The 18,216-nt window shown below is 41.1% G+C and overlaps 1 protein-coding gene across 3 annotated transcripts in view; it reads right to left on the bottom strand.

Annotated features, from left to right (window-relative positions):
- Positions 1–18,216, bottom strand: part of NHSL1 (NHS-like 1) — a 146,248-nt gene that overhangs the window by 102,723 nt on the left and 25,309 nt on the right. The window contains exon 1 of one of the 3 annotated variants that reach the window (XM_010844222.1): positions 12,403–13,120. The exons of the other annotated variants lie outside the window; for them this stretch is intronic. Within the exon in view, the coding sequence (XP_010842524.1) occupies positions 12,403–12,418 (16 nt within the window). The 5' untranslated portion in view covers positions 12,419–13,120. Of the gene's footprint in view, positions 1–12,402; positions 13,121–18,216 lie in introns of those variants that run through there. 3 annotated transcript variants of the gene reach the window in all.

The following is an 18,216-nucleotide window of genomic DNA, read 5'->3' as shown; positions in this document are numbered from 1 at the left end:
CCGGGAGAAATATCAACAACCTCAGATATGCAGATGACACCACCCTTATGGCAGAAAGTGAAGAGGAACTAAAAAGCCTCTTGATCAAAGTGAAAGTGGAGAGTGAAAAAGTTGGCTTAAAGCTCAACATTCAGAAAACGAAGATCATGGCATCCGGTCCCATCACTTCATGGGAAATAGATGGGGAAACAGTGGAAACAGTGTCAGACTTCATTATTTTGGGCCCCAAAATCACTGCAGATGGTGACTGCAGCCATGAAATTAAAAGACGCTTACTCCTTGGAAGGAAAGCTATGATCAACCTAGATAGCATATTCAACATTACTTTGCCAACAAAGGTCCATCTAGTCAAGGCTATGGTTTTTCCTATGGTCATGTATGGATGTGAGAGTTGGACTGTGAAGAAGGCTGAGCGCCAAAGAATTGATGCTTTTGAACTGTGGTGTGGGAGAAGACTCTTGAGAGTCCCTTGGACTGCAAGGAGATCCAACTAGTCCATTCTGAAGGAGATCAGCCCTGGGATTTCTTTGGAGGGAATGATGCTGAAGCTGAAACTCCAGTACTTTGGCCACCTGATGCGAAGAGTTGACTCATTGGAAAAGTCTCTGATGCTGGGAGGGATTGGGGGCAGGAGGAGAAGGGGACGACAGAGGATGAGATGGCTGGATGGCATCACTGACTCGATGGACGTGAGTTTGAGTGAACTCCGGGAGTTGGTGATGGACAGGGAGGCCTGGCATGCTGCGATTCATGGGGTCGCAAAGAGTCGGACACAACTGAGCGACTGAACTGAATTGAACAACTTGTCATTAAAATGACAGGTCCATCACTCTCATTTTATTGAGCTGAAAACACAATCTACAAGTCAAAGTTCCTGTAATTTTTAATAATCATAATAGTTCACAGAGGTAAAGAGGAGGAAATAAAGTCCTCAATGCGGTCAGGCACTCATTCAATCAACAGATACTAATAGCACCTTGAGGTACGCTCTGCTGAAAGGTCCTGAATAAATAACCCGCTTGTTCTCATTGCACCTAAGATGGACAGGAAAATCGCAGTGACCAAATTGTAAGCACGTTAAATGGAAAATGGGGAACAGTGTTGTAATGGAAATAGAATGAAAAGCACACAGGAGAACCCTGGAAAGTAATCCAGTGGATCTGAAAATTTTAGAATAAGGAATAAGAAGGTCAAATAAGATAAAATGTCAGTAGAAATATTTAAACAGACATAAAAAAGTCCCATAGTTACATGATGACTTGCTATGAGAAAATGATCTCATATTTCTAAAGATAACTTTATCACTTTTTTCCCTTTAGTCTACAGTCAATTGCTCATTCTTGGAACTATGCATTGGAGTGTGTTAGTTCTTTGGTTTTCTTTTTTTCCAGTTGAAAACTCAAGAGGGAAGAAAGTGCTTGAAGGCTGTTTCTCTGTGGTGAGTAAAACCTCAGTCCTCTAAGAGAAGAGTAACCACTTCAGAACAGTACTTGAGAGGAGCCGGCAGGGGACTGGCCGTTTTGCTGAGGGTCCCTGGGAAGCGTATCCCCCGCCCCGTCACCACAAAGTCTAGACTCATTTGTCTTGAATGTTTGAATTTCTAGAAACACATTAACCTTTCTCCTCTTCCATGATCAGCTTCCTTCCCCCTCTTTTAAGTCATTACTGATTGAAACTGTCACACTGGGTTTTTCTACCCAGTTGTTATAGAACATAAAACTTCGAAAGTTAAAAATCTTTCTTGCTCTGCTTATTGCCTTCATATTTTCAGTCCCATTGGAAGTAGAAAAATCCATGTTTCTATTTTTAAGTTATACTCAAAAGAATCCTTTTATTTTCATGGAGAGTGATGGCTCAAGTCCTCTTTACCTGAACTATATTGAACACTACACTTCATTTCTTCAATTACAAACCGTTGTTGCTGTCTAGTTGCTAAGTGCTGCCTGACTCTTTTGCAACCCTATGGGCTGTAGCCCGCCAGGCTCCTCTGCCCATGGGATTTTTCCAGGCAAGAAAACTAGAGTGGGTTGCCATTTCCTTCTCCAGGGGATCTTCTTGACCCAGGGATCAAACCCATGTCTCCTGCAGGCGGATTCTTTACCACTGAGCCACTAGTGAAGCTCCCTTAATTACAAATATCAACTAGGATTCCTTCTTGGTTAAGACAACGGGATAAGCCCTCAAGGAGTTTAGAATTTAATAGGGAAGCCACAGCACCTATCACTACCACACACACGACGTAGTGTATGTCCCAAAGAAATCCCACTCAATGAGTGGGGTCAAAGCCTGCCCTCCATTTTAATAATGCTATGAAAGGAAAACAAACAAACAATGGTTCTATGAAAGAGTAAAATATCAAGCACTTATCATGAGAGCACTTTCTGATATTCCTTATAACAAACCAAGCTCAGCAAACGAAATATATGCACAAGAATAAAAACCGAGCTGCTTTTTAAACATTTCAGTTAGCTTCTTAACTGAATATGGACAGGTTCCCTACTATTTAGTTCTAACTGAATCTTTATTATGGGAAAAAAAAAAAAGCCATAGGAATCAATTTTCCAAAATTCCAACAGAAACTCTATCAAACTCGTTTTATAAAAACTAAAGGTACACCTGTAGCTGCACTAAATACAGATGGCTACATGTGATGATAAAATGACAGAGATTGGAATGATCTTTACTCCCACTGCAGAAAAGACGAAGGCCTCTCAGTAGACTACACCTTCCAGGAGCACCAGACAAGAGCACGGCTAACCTGGGGCTGCAGTTTCAGCACGGAAACCTTTTCCTTTTCTGCCAAAATAAAGGATCTGACCAGCTACCAGTTCTGTAGCTTAGAAAACCACCTTTCTCCTCCATGGTTTGATTTTGGCCTGTGACTGATGTCCCCAAAATACAGAGAAATTGCCAAGGCTTGAGCTTTTACTCTGAGTAAAATCGTGTTTTGAGCAAAGGAGTAGCATGAACTCATAGAGGCTCACTCTGGCTACTGGGTTGAAAATAGGCTGCTGAGGGAAGCTGTGATAGCTGCCCAGGTGAGACCCAGGCAAGCAGGTGGCAGTGAACGGGGCAAGAGGGAGTCAGATCCCAGAAAAGATACAGAGTCAACAGGATTTTCTGACACATTGAACCAGGGCTGGGGTGGGGGTAAGAGAACAACAGGAGTCATACATGACTTCAAGGTTTATAGCTTATTCAACTGGGAAAAAAAAAAAGGTTTGTCCCTTATGGGAATGAAGAAGGCTCCAGCGGAATAGATGTGGGGGTAAAGGGATGGAGGGGGCACCAGGAGTTCATGAAGCCCATTGGACACCCAGTTGGAAATGTGGAGGAGACAGCTGGATATTCATATTTGAAATTTAGGGGAGCGGTCTTGGTTGCAGAGAGAAATGTGGGAATTATCAGTATATCACTAATACCGGATTCCCCTATCGGAAAGCAGCAAAAAGTTCTTGACACTGATTAGAGAACTGTCTTAGAACTGATGTGAGAAGCCTGTGACCTGATTGCAGGCCTCACACAAGAGTTGCTAGAGGCCAATATCAGGCAGGAGACAAAGAAAGCTTGTCTTCATACATATAGCAGGCAGATCACTTTCCAATGTGGAAATGAGGCAAAGGGAAATTTAAAGGAAATCCAGTCGGACACTGGCCAAAACAGGAATCAAGGAGAACCCTTTGGTATGTCATGTGCTAAAGGAATCTCACATATTTTAGGGGTTCCTGTTTTCCCGTCAGTTCACAGACACTTTATCTTTTGCAGATAACAGTCCCACAATGAATCTATTCACCAATTTCATGAAGGTGAGTGACAGACAGAGAGCAACTAAGACAAACTCAATTTCAGCCAAATTTGTTACCATAAGCCAAAAAGCATACAAATAAAGATTCATAATATCTGCCACACCAACATGAACTTTCTGTGGGAAGCAGAAAATGTACAGGACTTTAAATTTAGGTGTTCTCAGTGGGTGACTGAAAACAAGCTATCTCTGTCACAGTCTTATAATTTTAAACCTAAAAGTTGATAGCAAATATCAAACTAATGTTTTATCTCATGTTAACCAATGCTTTAAATCATGCTTTAAGCCATCAAAAATTTACTCTTTTTGGAATTTATGGACCCTGCAGTTTTGGAAGGATGGACGTACGATGTCATCTTTTGAGTCTGCTTTTTTTAAACTTCCATTGTAACTTACTGATAATTCATCTGGACAACTCTTACACTCACTCACTTTTCTCTCTGAGATGGAAAATGGGTCAATTACCAGTGGAGGAAGGAGCTGAGTGAAAGGAGAAACACTCGAGTACGGAGAGCCAGTTACCAATTCCTCAGCAGTTAACATGAAATAAAGACATGTCTACCAATGAAGGATAAAACCGCTCATCTAGCCATTCCTCTCATCCAGATATGGAGAGATTTTTCTTTTTTTTTCAATACACGCAATTTTATAAAAATTTTATAAAAATATACCACATGAGTAGTCCAAATCTTGTTTAGGATTTTTATCAAGTGTATGTTCTGCCAGAAAACATTTCCATAAAGGAATGGTTTTTGTCTCAAATGCTGTGGCAGCAAATACTTCCGCTGGAGCAGTTAGAACTGTGTCAGGATATTCTCCTTGGCTTCCCTGGCTTTCAAAATATTTGTGTTGCTATAACGTTCATTTGCCAGTATATGTGACTTATGAATCTTTGTATTCACCTGGGTGTATTTATACAACTGTGATGCCAGAAAACTTTACAAAAGTTGGTGTAAATATGTTGCAATGAAAAACCAGAAATATATCTGCCTTTCTCACTATATAGTTACACCGTCTTCCTAAATTATGGTATTAATACAAATTAGTTTTTACTTTCAGAAAACCCAAGGAAGCTCTAATCAGTAACTTTATGAAGCACTTTACTACATACTTGTGATAAAATGTCTAGCATCTTATGTAAGTTATTATTTACTCCTCAATCTTTTGTCAAGTAGATGCTACTCTCATGCTGCTCGGTGGTAAGAATCCACCTGCCAGTGCAGGAGACATAAAAGACATGGGTTCAGTCCCTGGGTCAGCAAGATCCACAGGAGGAGGAAATGGCAGCTCACTCCAGTATTCCTACCTGGAGAATCCCACGAACAGAGGAGCCTGGCGAGCTACCATCCATGGGGTCGCAAAGAGCTGGACACGACTGAGCGACTGAGCAGTCACGCATGCTACTGTCACAGTTAAGAGATTTTTATTCAGGCTTATATTATTAATGGACACAGCTGGGATTTCTTGAATCTTCTTCACTAATCTGTTGATGTTTTATTATCTGGGTGGTCATTAGCAGAGAAAACCTTAAGAAAAATCTCTGGCCTTGCTTTGTACTCAAAGTAAACTTGGGGAAAGAAGAACTCCCCCTGCCCCTTCAAAGCAGGCACAAGTAGTGGTGCCTTTTGAGCGGACAGGAAAGCAGCTGGAAAGGGCTTGGGTGCTGAGAAGACCCAGGCCTGGGGAAAAAGTCTGGGAGTATGGGAGAAGGGGGGCTTTTCTGGGGCAAGGGAAACCAGGCACAAGGTAAGTCCCATCAACATCTGATGAATACTTACACCCCAAACTCTGTCAAAACATTTCAGTCAGATGTGATGAACCTCAAGAGGTATTTCAGGGTATCAACAAATTTTGGGTGAATCTATATATATATAAATTAGCCACTGTGGGATAATATGCATTTTTTGCATAAAACTAGGTAGTCTGTTTCAGCAACACTTTTTGTAAGGAATAGAAGGGGCTAAAGTTTCTTTTATCCTCTTAAGAAAGAGGAAAGGGGTAAAGAAAAACTCCAACAAATTTGAAAGAGATGGCCAAAGAAGGTAAGATGCAGGACCACCTGGGACTAGGGGCTCCCCTATGCCTGGCTCTCTCTGCCATGCCACCTCATGGGCATCTTCTATGGTAGACTGGCTGAGGAAACTTTTCTGTTTGAAAACAGAAAAGTCACTACTTACTTAGTTTCCCCAGCCAGTCTTCTAACCAACTCTGACATCTCCTGTACACCTGCCTTCTCCTGACGCCTCTTTAACCCTCCTGGATGCCCTGTGCCTCCTTCTCCTAAGAACACTCCCTAGGCATGTGGCAGTGTCCCTTTCCCTCCCTCCTCCTCCGCTCACCAGTGACTCGGGAGAGTGGAGGCATGTGGCACAACTTTCATTCTAAAAGTTTCCGAAGCTTGCACAGTTTCACTCCGTGAAATAAGACCAGAAATAGCACAGATGTCCTCTTATGGTCATCAGAGGAGGGAATTTTCCCCTTTTGTTTCCAAATGCAGTCTTGCCAAATTTCTCAAGAGCAAACATGTAATATATAACCTGACCTTTGAAAACCATACTCCACTTAAATATAAATTAGCTTAAGACTATATTTCAACTCCTGGTTCCTAAAGCTCAGTTTATGCTATTTATATCTTTTTGTTATAAGAAGACATTCCAATGAAGAAGTGGCAATGAGCACTTACATTTCTCTTATCATGCAAGTAACCCAAATTATCATGTAATTAACCCCTCAAATTAAATCCTCGTTCAAGTCATCACGGCCTTTGTTTCAATGGCTCTTGGCATTAACCACATTTTGGCAGTAACAACAATACAAAGTCTAAAGTCCAAGTTAACAAAACCTGATAAACATGACCTAATCAGCAGATGGACGATGGACATTGCTAATATGATACCCAATAGTTTGTCATTATACTACTGCCCGTCAAATGAAGACCTCTTTATCTCAAATCCAACTGCTATCTATGATTTAATAAACCAAGGGACATTTTTCAAATTTAAGAATATCCATATTCCTACTCTGCATCACCAATATGTCCAATCATGCAAAACCTATTAATTGCTTTTAAAGCCCTTAGGTTGTTTCAGCAGGATTTTTTCCTGATGTTTAAAATAGAAAAATACATATCCATGCATACCTTTGTGTCTGGCTGATGGTGGTGACATGACGTCCTGAGGGGTAAATTGCCTTTATCACACTGGTCCATCTGCCTTCATCTATTAACTATCACCTTTAACTAAGGCATGTGCAGATTACTGATCACACCTTCTTAACTAGAGGGAGATCAATCTGGCGTAGGGATAATACAACCCCCATCAATATGCAATCAGAGGAGGAGGAAAGGAGCAAACGGAATAACTAGAAAAAAGATATGGAAATCAGCAGATAAAGAAAACAAGAAAAGGTAAAAATGGGACAGGAGATCCTCAAATGGAGAAAGAAACTCATGGGAACCTTTGCCAATGCTTTTGGTAATTCGTCATTTGATTCAGTTCCAACGAATCACAGGGCACTCTCCTTGCACAGAGCATGCTCCACAGACAAGCAGACCCCTAGCCCTGCACGCTTCTGGCAGCAAAGCTCTGTTAACTGCTCTTTCATAGCAGTTTCTATCTCCTAGTTTCTATTATATCATCTCTTCAGCACAGTGATCTGGCTTCTGCTGCAATATATTTAAAAGCAAGATTTTGATTAGTAGTGGAAGGAAGAAAGAGAACCGGAAAGCATGATCAAGTTTTCAAGGGAAAGACAAAGGAAATAAAAGGCTAGCTTTATTTGGTTTATTAAATTTCAAGGGCTTTGCCTGCCAGTTTGAAAAATGCATGATATCATCAGTGTGTTTATTAAAAGTGCTACTTTAAATTGCAGATTGAGCAAATGTGAATTCCCCCCGGTAGCTGTAGGTTACTGGCTAGCAATTATATGCAATTTTTAAATGAAAGGAGGGAAGAAAGTCTTACAGGACTATGGCTCTAAAGGCTATGGCTAATTTAAATTTAAGTAAAATTCAAAATATTAAAGTATGATAACGAAATGTCCAGATTCACCCAGATACAAGATTCCTGAGGTCACTTCACATTTTGATTGTTCAAGCCTTTCAAAATGATACTCAGAATCAAATAGTAAAATAGCGTCAACTCTGCTCAATGCTTACTTGACAGTTTATTACTGGATTTATAAAAGGTGGGAAGAAGGGGTAGGGGAACCGTCCAGAGCAAATGGTTGCTTGCTAACTTGAAAAAAATGCACTTGTTTCAGCACAGAAATAACAAATCTGTTTCTGATTCCAGACATTATTTTCCAAATGCTGCCAAGAAAAGAATCTGAGGAATCCTTTCTCATGTACAACACGCACGAGACAACTGGGAAGAGGTCTGTGATCTGCTCTGGGGTGCACGACGAGGAAGGACAGAACAGGGTTTCTAGGATGAACTGCCCTCTCGGGAGCAGACGCACATGCCTGACATAGTTCATCGCTGTAATCTCCAACATAACTCTGCTATTATTAGGCAACCTAAAGGCTTTCCTAAATCTGTAACTTGTGAAGCAGAAAAGGATATAGACGGGACCCTACCATGCTAAGTATGCAGGCAGCTGGGATACACCCTGTCGACAGAATGCACCACTTTTCTAATCCATGAAACTCAATTTCTAGATCTTGGACATCCCATAAGAGCAGAGTAAGGGAAAGAATCTAGACCAACATTGAAGCCAGGTTGAAATCCCTGGAGAGAATCCGGACCAGGTAAAATCCAATACTAAATTCAGAAGCTTAAGATCCATGATGCTCACAAAGTGTACTGAAATTATTTTTAGAGTACAAAAGGATGTATATATTTATCATTTCCACATTCAGAGAAAGGACATTTTCAAAATAATACCTTATTTTTTTAAACTCAACTATATAGACGTATCCTTCTCCAACATTTCAAAAATTATGTAAGGAGCAAGTCCACAATACAAAAAGTACACAATTTAGCAGGCATCACTTTTGTTATATTAACAAGGGAGAAACTGAACAACAGAATCCACTTTGAAGAGAAGAGATAACAGGAGAATTCTGAGAGACCGAGTCATCCCACAGCCTGAGCTAGCTAATGCAACTGTTTAAATTTTTGGCTCACACTGGGTTGACTGCAGTGAAGTAAAGTTCGATTTTGTTTTTTTGTTTTTCCCCCTTCTCAGCAGGATCAGAGTATATGAAGGAAACTGGGTAATTTATAGGAAACAAAAAGGCAATGTTTTCTTTTGCATGACTGATTGTAGTAGGCACATATTCAACCCTTCTAACTACACAGACTGGTCAAACTTACAATGCTACACATTTCAAATATATTATCAAAACAGCTATACTGGATGGCCATCCTTACAGCTCTCCACTAAATACATCTCCTATGATGCTACTCTCAATCCAAGCAACTAGGCATCCTAATGGGGTGTCTAGTGCCCCCCAAACCATGTCCACTGGGAACCTGAGAATGTGACCTTATTTGGAAACAGAGTTTTTACAGATGTAATCAGCTAAGATGAGGTCATATACCGGAGGAGGGTGAACGCTAAATCCAATGACAGATGTCCTAATAAGAAAACCAAGTGACAGTCACAGACAGACTCCTAGGGAAGAAGGCCATGCGAAGACAGAGGCAGAGGTGCTGCCACAAGTCATGAAATGCCTGAGGCCACCAGGAACTGGAAGAAGCCAGGAAAGATTCCACCCTCGAGACTGTGGAGAGACAATGGCCGTGCCAACAACTCGTTGTCAGACTCTGGCTTCTAGAACTGTGAGAGAAGACATTTCTGTTTCAAGCCACTCACTTAGTGGTAATTTGTTGCAGTCTCTCTAGGAAACTACTACAGATTTGTCTACTAAATAGTGCCAACGCCTTGTTACCAGGACACAGTAAGATTACAACAGGAAATGAAATAAATGTTTAAGAACTTTATTACAGCTGTTTGACATTGTGGTGATAGCCCACAGCATGTGATTCTATGTTTTACAAAATATCCATGATGGATTGGAAATTAAAAGCCAAAAACCTAGTCTTCACAGTTAGAGATGCACTGAACAGATAATTAATATTTATAAAGATGAAGCTGGCACACTGTAATTAAGAAATTTGCATTTTCTGAAGTGTCTCAGGAAAACTTAATTGTATTCCATGCAATTTTAGAAGTAAAGATATTTTATTCTAATTTTTCTGAATAAAGTAATCCATGAATGGTATACAATATATGCAAGGTAGTTTTCTGTTAATCATATTATTTAATAAGCTGGAAACTCACTTCCAAGACCCCTGATTACACAGTGAAGAACAACACACCATGGCTTTGTTACCGACAGGGACTGGGCAGAACTTGAGAGAACATGTTCCCAGAGACTGGGAGCTCAGATGTTGCTCATGGGGAAAAAACCTGGGTGGAGTGAATGTATTTGAGCTATTTCAATGGCAACAGTAGAGAGTAGAGATTATAACTACATGAGCTATTATAGTCAACAGCAATGATAAAGATGACATCTCTCTTCCAAGAAGGCAATTTTGCTAGCACCAAATCGACCAAAAACTGAGTAGACATGACTTCAAGAAAAAAAAAACAACTAGCCTGAATGGGGAAAAGGAAACTCTGCATGCATGTGGGAGGCTGTTTGATGTGTTTTCTTTTAACAATTAAAAGAAATACACAAGACATGATTTAACCCAAAAGAAGGGCAATCATGCTTCCTTTAATATCCACGCAAATCATAAAGACAGACTTAAAGAGCTCCTAGGACCTCAATGAGCCACAGAAACAGGCCAATTAGTGAAATCCTCTGAAAAAGCCTCCAACAGAGGCAAACACAAATGCAGGAAGGACACAAGCATCCCAAGCAGCCCTTGATATTCCTGCGCTTAATCTCACCATGACTTTATCAGGGGTTGGCCATACACGTCGGGCCTAGAGGGCAACCTAAAAATCATTATTATAAACCTAGAGGCTACAAATCACAGGAAGAGAGCAAATGTCAACGGTTGTCCTGGCTGCTGGGAAATGGGAAAGTAGATTTTAAAAGGGATTGTGGACTCCTGATTAGAACACACACTTCAGCATAAAAGCACTCACTCAGTTGCTATCATATGCCACTCATTTGACTTTCTCAAACTCCCAAGTTACCTCGGAAACTAAGAGTCCATGAAACTGGTAAGATTCCTTTATAAAATGAAATTGCTGTGATGGGAATGGGTGGGGCAAATACACTGAAGCAACAGAAGACATGCCCTGCAACAACTGCACACCTGCATTCAATTAGAAACTCTAAACCGGAAGCTATCATTAGATCATAATGACTTCAGCTGGGGAGATGACACCAGGATCGCAGGCATCCTCATCCAATGATACTGAACTGTGGCTCTTCTTAGTCACACTTTTTTGGGAGCAAACAATTTTTTGAGAAACAGCGTCAGGAGGGCCCATGACTCATTTCACCTAAGAATATTTTTTCAGAAACACTCAAATTCACTTCAGCTGATGGGTTGCCTTAGAAATCCATTTCAACTAAATACACTAAAATAAGAATTAGTTGAACTCTTAGGGAGGAAAAGATGTGAAGTTCTTTCCTGTTTTTACCTTGTCAATTTGATCAAATTTGTACCAACCATATAAACAAATAACTCAAACTCAGAATTCAATATTAAAGACTTGGGTGGCTTTTAAGGTGTCAGGTTAGGGTTAAAACTGTAAAGGCTGAGAGTAGAGAAAACTGGTCTGCAGCTTAGAAACACAGTGAGGACAGAGGGAGGACAGAAAAGCCATCAGCAAAGCAAGCCAGGCTCACTTTACTTCCCCAAATTGAAAAACTGTCAAGAATTTCACATCAACAGGCTGACATACACTGAAAGATATGAACAAAATAGTCGACTCCAGTTCCAAGGAAATTCACTTGAACTCCCCCATTCCAACAATCTCATTGAAGAACACATTCTCAAATGCTTAAATTATAATTACAATGAGTTGGAAGAAAAAGAGTTGAAGAAAAAATAATAGCCTAAAGAGAGAAAAGCACTCTGCAACTAATGGGAGAATCAGTACATATATTCTATATAGTTACCATCTTCCAGTACTTCCCAAAGCGCTATAGTCCATACACACATAGCTAGGACAAGAATCTCTATTCTATGGTAAAATTAATTTCATTCCTAAGTTCATACATTAAAGCTGCAAGTAATAGGATTGCTCCCCGCTTCTTATTCTCTCTAGCCCTTTCCACGAGCAACTCATCACATGAAAACTTCTCTAACAGGACTCATACCCCAACTGTAAACCATGCCCACTTAGATGATGAAGTTGCCTTTCATTCTAAACTTTTAATTACTTAGTCTATGACAAAACACATCCCAAACGCATCCAAACAGAGAAATATCCTGTCTAAAAGAAAAATTCCATCTCCCCAGCAGGAGGTCTTTCTTCCTGTTTGCAACCAGAAAAGAACAATGACTTTTTCACTTTCATACTTAACAAAACTCTCTCCAACTTTGATTTTAAGAGAATCAGCCCTCGTTTCTGATGCTGAATGAACATTCTTCTATTTCACCACCCTGGTGGGCCCAAAGCCCCCTCACCTTTCAGGCAGAACATGGTGCGGCAGTTCCATGAGGGGCCAGTGCTCCGGGCCGCGCAGGCAGCAGGGCTCACACAGCTGTCTCCAGCCCACCGCCCAGCCCTCACTGCCAAGAACGGGGCAGCCAGCCAGCACCGGGGATTACAGGAAGCCACTGCCCAATCCCCAGCTTTCTGGGCTGAGCTGCTGACACCTCCCTATCTTTCACGGGGAGTTTCACACCCTGGAATCGGCCAGGATCATCTGGGAAAGTGAGGGGAGCCGGGAGGTGGGCAGTGGCTGTTCGTGTGGTCCAGTGCTGGGCAGCGTGAGGGCTGGGTTTAGTTTGTCTTTATCTCTCAGCATTTTCCATTGAAGCAGATGGAGCACCTCACGTGATCGACAACACAAAAAAGAAATCCCTCGATTCGGTTTCACTGTTTGCTATTAATTATCACGACTATGCTTTGTCATCATTATTCTTTTGCTAGTCACACTCTTTCTCATGTGGAACAACTCATATACTACTACAGATCTGGCACTAAACGTTGCAATATGAAATTGTACACACAGCTGAGTCTACATAAATGGGCTCAAAACAGAGCCAGACAAATTGTAAAGTACTATGGAAGCACTGACTACTGTTGTTATTACTACTACTATAGATACCACTACTATTAACATGGGCTTCCCTGATGGCCCAGACAGTAAAGAATCTGCCTGCAATGCAGGCAACCTGGGTTCGATCCCTGGGTTGGAAAGGTCCCCTGAAGAATGAAATGGCAACCCACTCTAGTATTCTTGTCTGGGGAATCCCATGGGCAGAAGAGCCTGGGGGGGCTACAGCTCTTGGGGTAGCAAAGAGTCAGACATGACTGAAGTGACTAACATACACACACACTATTAATATGCTTTTGTGTTAGGATAAAAAATGTGAAGGGTGTTACACTTCTATGGCATTGCCATTTTTCAGATGTGGAAATAAAGACACACACACAAGATGCATTCACAAGTATGTGAACTTCTAACTCTGTTGCAGTTATTAGTATATCACTAAGTATCTCATCCTCCACTAGAAAGCTAAAATTCACTCTGGCAAGTTCAAGGCTTACTTTACTGTACACTCTTTAACACAGATTTAAAAAGTGACAGATTGTTTTGAAGTTTTATTACAGATCTGAAGAGGCCCCAGGAGTACTCCTGCCTGAAAGCGCCCGATGAACAGGGAGTGTCCTCCAGTCCTTAGAGACTCTCTCCAGTCTCCTGGTCACAGGAAGTGACCATTGTTCACAAGCCCGCTGCTGTGTGCAGGTCTTCCTCTTGACTCTACAGGATACAGGAAGCTGACTCAGAACCAATCTATCTATCTGTCTGTGTCCTAGGGTGCTTGCTGCAGCCGTGGCTACAGACTGTGGATGCTCTGAGTCTTCTGGCTTTCAACACTGGGCTCAGCATAGCCTAGTTGGGTTTTGCTCCTCATCTAGTATCACTAGCAAGGCCTGGTTAACAAGCTCCCTACCATAAGGAAGTCACTGTAGTAATACTAGTTGCTATGACCACTGAGAAACAGAAGTGGTCCCTAGCCAGAAGCTAGTAGGAATGAAAAGCCTGCACGCAGAATGATAAACAGTGATACTCACTCTTAGAACAGAACTAGAAGGAACCTAGTAGCTCATCTGATGGGGAAGAACGGTTCAGAGATAAGGTGATTTGTCCAACTAAGTAGCAGCCACTTCAAGATCAAAGTCAAACCACCTGACTCAGCCTTGACCATCTCAACCACCTGACCCTCCCCCCAGAGTGTTGGAGTCATCCTTTATCCTTTCCTATCTTGAGTGGTCTTTCATGCCATGTATGAATTGCAAAGATATTCCTGAAAGTATTCTTGTGGGTTAGACTGAACTTTTTAAATTGCATACACAGAGAGAAACTCTACACCTTGAAGAGTTAAGGCTTCTGAACATAGGTTAGTACCCAGGGTTGGAATGACTGCATGCTTTTAACAGCATTCTAAGGATACTCACATTTAAACCTTTTAATACGGAGACAACCCGACAACGTAGAAAGAACAATGAATTGGAAACTAAAGAGAACATGACTGCAGCCACGTCTATAGCCTTATCTAGCTGGTTTGTATATTAGCTCATGACCCATAGAGGTGTCGGAGAAGGCAATGGCACCCCACTCCAGTTCTCTTGCCTGGAAAATCCCATGGACGGAGGAGCCTGATAGGCTGCAGTCCATGGGGTCGCTAAGAGTCGGACACGACTGAGCAACTTCACTTTCACTTTCACTTTTCACCTTCATGCATTGGAGAAGGAAATGGCAACCCACTCCAGTGTTCTTGCCTGGAGAATCCCAGGGATGGGGGAGCCTGGTGGGCTGCCGTCTATGGGGGTCGCACAGAGTCGGACACGACTGAAGTGACTTAGTAGCAGCAGCACAGAGGTGCAGACTGATGGTAGGGACTGAACTAACTCTAAGGTTCTATCCTAACCTACTTGATTTTTTGCTGTGACATATACAGAAATGGATATTAATATTAACATAAATGAGCATTTTGTTAAGTGCATTATGTCAAGAAAAAAGACAATCTTTGCTTTCTTATGATTTAATGTAAGAGGTAAGTGAGTAAATATAACAAATAACTATAATACAATAGGATAAATTATATAATAGACGAATATGCAAAATTAATAATGATCAATGATAGCTTCTTGCCTATTACCATTTAACCAAGTTACTCTTGCTATCCAGGTTAAATCATCTGTAATCTAATGGGTTAAACAGTGTCCTCTCCCCACCAGTTCCTACCTATCAGAACCTCAGGTTGTGACCTTGTTTGGAAATAGGGTCTTTGTACACATACTTGAGATAAGGATCAAGATGAGAGGACACTGGATTAGGGTGGTATTAAGTATAATAACAACAATATTAATAAGGATAATAAGAGACATAAAAGAACACACAGAGACACAAAAAAGGCTATGTGAAAACAGGCAAGGATTAGTGTTATGAAGCCACCAGGCAATGAATGCTTAGAGCCATCGTAAGCTGGAAGAGGCAAGGAAGAATCCTCCCCCAGAGCCTTGGCAGGGAACATGGTCCTGCGTGTGTGCCTGCTCAGTCACGCAATTGTGTCTGGCTCTTTGTGACCCCCTGGACCGTAGTCCACCAGGCAAGAGTACTGGAGTGGGCCCTATAGGCACCTGAACCACGACAGAATAAATTTCTGTTAAGCTACCCCATTTGTGGCCCTTTCGTACAAGAGCTCAAGGAAATGACTACATTTAGCAAGGTAGTGACTGTGGGAGAAGGGGTATAATTTTTTTTCTTTTTAAACTGACTTCAATTTATGATCACAAGGGCTTAAAACTTGTTTTTCCCAAATCACTGCATGTACTGTGGCTAAATTATTACTGCAAAAGTATACTACCAAAAAGAAAACCTTTCCATGATGTAACACTTCTAAAGAGCACAAACACCACCTTAGATTGATGAAATGATAGACATCACTGTCTGAAAAGCTCACGGCATTAAACACAAGCAGTGGAAACAGAATAGGCCTTTATTAAAATTGAATAAGATTATCATTTTTAAAACGAAACCCCTTGTTTTCACCAAACAATTGTGAATATGTTTGAGAAATAAAGTATGAAAAGGCATGCTGTTCCAACTAGGAAAAATTAATAAGAACTATTCATTAAAATTATTATCTGGGGGTGGGAGTGGAGGGAGGAGAGAAAAAGGTGAGAGAGATTGAGGTACAAATTCTCGCTTACAAAAGAAATGAGTCACAGGCATGAAACATACAGTGTGGGGATATAGCTAACGATTATACCATATCTCTGTACAGTGACAGATAATAACTAGACTTACCAGGGCAATCATTTTGAAATGCACAGAAATATCAAATCATCTTGCTGTGTACCAGGAACTAACAGTGTTTTGGGTCAATTATATTTCAAAAACAAACAAACTCATAGAAAAAGTGATCAGATTTCTAGTTACCTGGGGTGAGAAGGAGGCAAAGTTGGATGAAGGTGGTCGAAAGGTACGGACTTCCAGTTATAAGATAAATAAGCACTAGGGATGTAATGTACAAATTGAGAGATATAGTTAACACTGCAGTATGAGATGCAAACTGGTGTATAAAGAAAGGATAAACAACAAGGTCCTACTACATAGCACAGAGAACTGTATTCAAATCCTATGATAAACTGTAATTGGAAAGAACTTGAAAAAGAATGTATATATATGTACTGAGTCATTTTGCTGTACAGCAGTAATTAACACAATAGTGTAATTCAAATATGTGCTGTGCTTAGTCGCTCAGTTGTGTCTGACCCTTTGTGACTCTTTGAACTGTTACCTGCCAGACTCCTTTGTCCATGGGATTTTCCAAGCAAGAATGCTGGAGTGGGTTGCCATTGTCTCCTCCAGGGGATCTTCCCAACCCAGGGATCGAATCCGCATCTCCTGTGTCTCCTGCGCTGCAAGTGGATTCGTTACCTGCTGAGTCACTATATTTCAATAAAAAACAAATTTAAAAAAACTGCTGTATTTGAATATGAAAGTTATTGAGAGTAAATCCTAAGAGTTCTCATCACAAGAAAAAAAACATGTTTTTTTTTTTTCTATTTCCTTAATATTCTATCTATGTGAGATGATTTTCATTCCAATCCCAAAGAAAGGCAATGCCAAAGAATGCTCACACTACCGCAGAATTGCACTCATTTCACACACTAACAAATAATGCTCAAAATTCTCCAAGCTGGGCTTCAACAGCACATGAACCAAGAACTTTCAGATGTTCAAGCTATATTTGGAAAAGGTAGAGGAACCAGAGATCAAATTGCCAACATCCACTGGATCATAGAAAAAGCAAGAGAATTCCAGAAAAACATCTACTTTTGCTTCATTGAATACATTAAAGTCTTTGGCTGTGTAGATCGTAACAAACTGTGGAAAATTCTTCAAGAGATGGGAATACCGGACCAACTTACCTGCCTCTCAAGAAATCTGTATGCGGGTCAAGAAGCAACAGATCTAACAGTGTCAAGTTAGAACCAGACATGGAACAACAGACTAGTTCCAAAATGGGAAAGGAGTATGTCAAGGCTGTATATTGTGACCCTGCTTATTTAACTTATATGCAGACTACATTATGCGAAATGCTGGACTGGATGAAGCACAAGCTGGAACCAAAGTTGCCAGGTGAAACATCAATAACATCAGATATGCAGACAACACCACCCTTATGGCAGAAAGCAAAGAGGAACTAAAAAGCCTCTTGATGAGTATGAAAGAGGTGAGTAAAAAAGCTAGCTAAAACTCAACATTGAAAAAACGAAGATCATGGCCTCCGGTCCCATCACTTCATGGCAAACAGATGGGGAAACAATTGAAACAGTGACAGACTTTATTTTCTTGGGCTCCCAAATCACTGCAGACGGTGACTGCAGCCATGAAATTAAAAGATGCTTGGTCCTTGGAAGAAAAGCTATGACCAACCTAGACAGCATATCAAAAAGCAGCAACATTACTTTACCGACAAAGTTCCGTGTAGTCAAAGTTATGGTTTTTCCAGTAGTCATGTGAGCTGCTGCTGCTGCTAAGTCGCTTCAGTCGTGTCCGACTCTGTGCGACCCCCATAGACGGCAGCCCACCAGGCTCCCCCATCCCTGGGATTCTCCAGGCAAGAACACTGGAGTGGGTTGCCATTTCCTTCTCCAGTGCATGAAAATGAAAAGTGAAAGTGAAGTCGCTCAGTCATGTCTGACTCTTAGCGACCCCATGGACTGCAGCCTACCAGGCTCCTCCGTCCATGGGATTT

Source organism: Bison bison, unplaced genomic scaffold (assembly GCF_000754665.1).
Source record: "Bison bison bison isolate TAMUID 2011002044 unplaced genomic scaffold, Bison_UMD1.0 scf7180017864198, whole genome shotgun sequence".
Taxonomy (NCBI): domain Eukaryota; kingdom Metazoa; phylum Chordata; class Mammalia; order Artiodactyla; family Bovidae; genus Bison; species Bison bison.
This window is presented reverse-complemented; position numbering and strand designations above follow the sequence as displayed.